The sequence below is a fragment of the Petromyzon marinus genome, assembly GCF_048934315.1.
Source record: "Petromyzon marinus isolate PM22_M1 ecotype Great Lakes invasive population chromosome 77 unlocalized genomic scaffold, UKy_Petmar_22M1.pri1.0 chr77_unloc.1, whole genome shotgun sequence".
NCBI lineage: Eukaryota > Metazoa > Chordata > Hyperoartia > Petromyzontiformes > Petromyzontidae > Petromyzon > Petromyzon marinus.
This window is the reverse complement of record NW_027422621.1, coordinates 203,044-208,043: the sequence shown is the minus strand read 5'-3', so window position 1 is coordinate 208,043 and position 5,000 is coordinate 203,044. Positions and strand designations below refer to the sequence as shown.

The following is a 5,000-nucleotide window of genomic DNA, read 5'->3' as shown; positions in this document are numbered from 1 at the left end:
CGTGTCTCTCTCCCCGTGTCTCCCTCCACCCCGCATCTCTCTCCCGTGTCTCTCTCTCCCCGTGTCTCTCTCTCCCCGTGTCTCTCTCCCGTGTCTCTCTCTCCCCGTGTCTCTCTCCCTGTGTCTCCCTCCACCCCGCATCTCTCTCCCGTGTCTCTCTCTCCCCGTGTCTCTCTCTCCCCGCGTCTCTCTCCCGTGTCTCTCTCTCCCCGTGTCTCTCTCCCCGTGTCTCTCTCCCCGTGTCTCCCTCCACCCCGCATCTCTCTCCCCGTGTCTCTCTCTCCCCGCGTCTCTCTCCCGTGTCTCTCTCTCCCCGCGTCTCTCCCCCCGCGTCTCTCCCCCCGTGTCTCTCTCTCCCCGTGTCTCTCTCCCTGTGTCTCCCTCCACCCCGCATCTCTCTCCCGTGTCTCTCTCTCCCCGTGTCTCTCTCTCCCCGCGTCTCTCTCCCGTGTCTCTCTCTCCCCGCGTCTCTCCCCCCGCGTCTCTCTCCCCGTGTCTCTCTCTCCCCGTCTCTCTCTCTCTCTCTCCACCCCGCGTCTCTCTCCCCCGTGTCTCTCTCTCCCCGTGTCTCTCTCTCCCCGTCTCTCTCCCTGTGTCTCTCTCTCTCCGTGTCTCTCTCACCGTGTCTCTCTCCCCGTGTCTCTCTCTCCCCGTGTCTCTCTCCCGTGTCTCTCTCTCCCCGTGTCTCTCTCCCCGTGTCTCCCTCCACCCCGCATCTCTCTCCCCTGTCTCTCTCTCCCCGTGTCTCTCTCTCCCCGTGTCTCTCTCCCGTGTCTCTCTCTCCCCGTGTCTCTCTCCCCGTGTCTCCCTCCACCCCGCATCTCTCTCCCGTGTCTCTCTCTCCCCGTGTCTCTCTCACCGTGTCTCTCTCCCTGTGTCTCTCTCTCCCCGTGTCTCTCTCCCCGTGTCTCCCTCCACCCCACATCTCTCTCCCGTGTCTCTCTCTCCCCGTGTCTCTCTCTCCCCGTGTCTCTCTCCCTGTGTCTCTCTCTCCCCGTGTCTCTCTCCCCGTGTCTCCCTCCACCCCGCATCTCTCTCCCGTGTCTCTCTCTCCCCGTGTCTCTCTCTCCCCGTCTCTCTCCCTGTGTCTCTCTCTCTCCGTGTCTCTCTCACCGTGTCTCTCTCCCCGTGTCTCTCTCTCCCCGTGTCTTCTCTCCCGTGTCTCTCTCTCCCGTGTCTCTCTCCCCGTGTCTCCCTCCACCCCGCATCTCTCTCCCCTGTCTCTCTCTCCCCGTGTCTCTCTCTCCCCGTGTCTCTCTCCCGTGTCTCTCTCTCCCCGTGTCTCTCTCCCCGTGTCTCCCTCCACCCCGCATCTCTCTCCCGTGTCTCTCTCTCCCCGTGTCTCTCTCACCGTGTCTCTCTCCCTGTGTCTCTCTCTCCCCGTGTCTCTCTCCCCGTGTCTCCCTCCACCCCGCATCTCTCTCCCGTGTCTCTCTCTCCCCGTGTCTCTCTCTCCCCCGTGTCTCTCTCCCGTGTCTCTCTCTCCCCGTGTCTCTCTCCCTGTGTCTCCCTCCACCCCGCATCTCTCTCCCGTGTCTCTCTCTCCCCGTGTCTCTCTCTCCCCGCGTCTCTCTCCCGTGTCTCTCTCTCCCCGTGTCTCTCTCCCCGTGTCTCTCTCCCCGTGTCTCCCTCCACCCCGCATCTCTCTCCCCGTGTCTCTCTCTCCCCGCGTCTCTCTCCCGTGTCTCTCTCTCCCCGCGTCTCTCCCCCGCGTCTCTCCCCCCGTGTCTCTCTCTCCCCGTGTCTCTCTCCCTGTGTCTCCCTCCACCCCGCATCTCTCTCCGTGTCTCTCTCTCCCCGTGTCTCTCTCTCCCCGCGTCTCTCTCCCGTGTCTCTCTCTCCCCGCGTCTCTCCCCCCGCGTCTCTCTCCCCGTGTCTCTCTCTCCCCGTCTCTCTCTCTCTCTCTCCACCCCGCGTCTCTCTCCCCGTGTGTCTCTCTCCCCGTGTCTCTCTCTCCCCGTCTCTCTCCCTGTGTCTCTCTCTCTCCGTGTCTCTCTCACCGTGTCTCTCTCCCCGTGTCTCTCTCTCCCCGTGTCTCTCTCCCGTGTCTCTCTCTCCCCGTGTCTCTCTCCCCGTGTCTCCCTCCACCCCGCATCTCTCTCCCCTGTCTCTCTCTCCCCGTGTCTCTCTCTCCCCGTGTCTCTCTCCCGTGTCTCTCTCTCCCCGTGTCTCTCTCCCCGTGTCTCCCTCCACCCCGCATCTCTCTCCCGTGTCTCTCTCTCCCCGTGTCTCTCTCACCGTGTCTCTCTCCCTGTGTCTCTCTCTCCCCGTGTCTCTCTCCCCGTGTCTCCCTCCACCCCACATCTCTCTCCCGTGTCTCTCTCTCCCCGTGTCTCTCTCTCCCCGTGTCTCTCTCCCTGTGTCTCTCTCTCCCCGTGTCTCTCTCCCCGTGTCTCCCTCCACCCCGCATCTCTCTCCCGTGTCTCTCTCTCCCCGTGTCTCTCTCTCCCCGTCTCTCTCCCTGTGTCTCTCTCTCTCCGTGTCTCTCTCACCGTGTCTCTCTCCCCGTGTCTCTCTCTCCCCGTGTCTCTCTCCCGTGTCTCTCTCTCCCCGTGTCTCTCTCCCCGTGTCTCCCTCCACCCCGCATCTCTCTCCCCTGTCTCTCTCTCCCCGTGTCTCTCTCTCCCCGTGTCTCTCTCCCGTGTCTCTCTCTCCCCGTGTCTCTCTCCCCGTGTCTCCCTCCACCCCGCATCTCTCTCCCGTGTCTCTCTCTCCCCGTGTCTCTCTCACCGTGTCTCTCTCCCTGTGTCTCTCTCTCCCCGTGTCTCTCTCCCCGTGTCTCCCTCCACCCCGCATCTCTCTCCCGTGTCTCTCTCTCCCCGTGTCTCTCTCTCCCCGTGTCTCTCTCCCGTGTCTCTCTCTCCCCGTGTCTCTCTCCCTGTGTCTCCCTCCACCCCGCATCTCTCTCCCGTGTCTCTCTCTCCCCGTGTCTCTCTCTCCCCGCGTCTCTCTCCCGTGTCTCTCTCTCCCCGTGTCTCTCTCCCCGTGTCTCTCTCCCCGTGTCTCCCTCCACCCCGCATCTCTCTCCCCGTGTCTCTCTCTCCCCGCGTCTCTCTCCCGTGTCTCTCTCTCCCCGCGTCTCTCGCCCCGCGTCTCTCCCCCCGTGTCTCTCTCTCCCCGTGTCTCTCTCCCTGTGTCTCCCTCCACCCCGCATCTCTCTCCCGTGTCTCTCTCTCCCCGTGTCTCTCTCTCCCCGCGTCTCTCTCCCGTGTCTCTCTCTCCCCGCGTCTCTCCCCCCGCGTCTCTCTCCCCGTGTCTCTCTCTCCCCGTCTCTCTCTCTCTCTCTCCACCCCGCGTCTCTCTCTCTCTCTCCTCTCTCTCCCTCTCTCCTCTCTCCACACCCAACCCCCAAACACCCCCCAAACAACACCCCCCCAAACCAACACCCCCCCAAACCAACACACACCCCCTCCAAAACAACACCCCGCCCCAAGCCCCCGTCACCCGTCGAGACGAGATTCGCCGAAGAGCCGAACTGCATGCAGGTGGTGTAGTTGGGCAGCACGTGGTGCACGGAGACTTCCTCGGCACTGCAGCGCGCCTCGGCCTCCTCGCACAGGTGCCGGAAGCAGGACATAGCGACGAGCACCGCCTCAACGTGCGGACTCCACAGGTAGACGTGCAGGCAGCCCTCCAGGGCAGCCTGCGCCTGACGGCAGCTCGAAGCCCCGCTGCCCAGCGTCGCCTTCTCCTGAGGAGGACGAGGAGGAGGAGGAGGAGGAGGGGGACGAGGAGGAGGAGGAGGAGGACGAGGAGGAGGAGGGAAGAGGTGAGAGGCACACGGAGTGAGAGGCACACGGAGTGAGAGGCACACGGAGTGAGAGGCACACGGAGTGAGAGGCACACGGAGTGAGAGGCACACGGACACACGCGGAGTGAGAGGCGCAGAGACACACGGAGACACACGGAGAGAGACACATGGAGTGAGACACACGGAGACACACGGAGACACGCAGAGAGAGACACACGGAGACACACGGAGACAGACACACGGAGAGAGACACACGGAGAGAGACACACGGAGTGAGACACACGGAGACACACGGAGACACACGGAGAGAGACACACGGAGACACACGGAGAGAGAGACACGGAGAGAGACACACGGAGAGAGACACACGGAGACACACGGAGAGAGACACACGGAGAGAGACACACGGAGAGAGACACACGGAGTGAGACACACGGAGACACACGGAGACACGAGGAGAGAGACACACGGAGACACACGGAGAGAGACACACGGAGAGAGACACACGGAGAGAGACACACGGAGAGAGACACACGGAGAGAGACACACGGAGAGAGACACACGGAGAGAGACACACGGAGAGAGACACACGGAGAGAGACACACGGAGAGAGACACACGGAGAGAGACACACGGAGAGAGACACACGGAGAGAGACACACGGAGACACACGGAGAGAGACACACGGAGACACACGGAGACACACGGAGAGAGACACACGGAGAGAGACACACGGAGACACACGGAGACACACGGAGAGAGACACACGGAGACACAGGGAGACACACGGAGAGAGACACACGGAAACACACGGAGACACACGGAGAGAGACACACAGAGAGAGACACACGGAGAGAGACACACGGAGAGACACACACGGAGAGAGACACACGGAGAGAGACACACGGAGAGAGACACACGGAGTGAGACACACGGAGTGAGACACACGGAGACACACGGAGAGAGACACACGGAGACACACGGAGAGGGACACACGGAGACACGCGGAGTTAGACACACGGAGAGAGACACACGGAGAGAGACACACGGAGAGAGACACACAGAGACAGAGAGAGACACACGGAGTGAGACACGCGGAGACACACGGAGTGAGACACACGGAGTGAGACACACGGAGTGAGACACACGGAGAGAGACACACGGAGAGAGATACACAGAGAGAGACACACGGAGAGAGACACACGGAGAGAGACACACGGAGAGAGACACACGGAGTGAGACACACGGAG

At 62.6% G+C, this 5,000-nt stretch overlaps 1 protein-coding gene across 1 annotated transcript in view; it reads right to left on the bottom strand.

Annotated features, from left to right (window-relative positions):
* The window catches only part of NF1 (neurofibromin 1), a 331,965-nt gene that overhangs the window by 270,306 nt on the left and 56,659 nt on the right, over positions 1-5,000 (bottom strand). Inside the window, exon 19 of the mRNA XM_076058585.1 lies at positions 3,445-3,691. Within this exon, the coding sequence (XP_075914700.1) occupies positions 3,445-3,691 (247 nt within the window). The remainder of the gene's footprint in view (positions 1-3,444; positions 3,692-5,000) is intronic.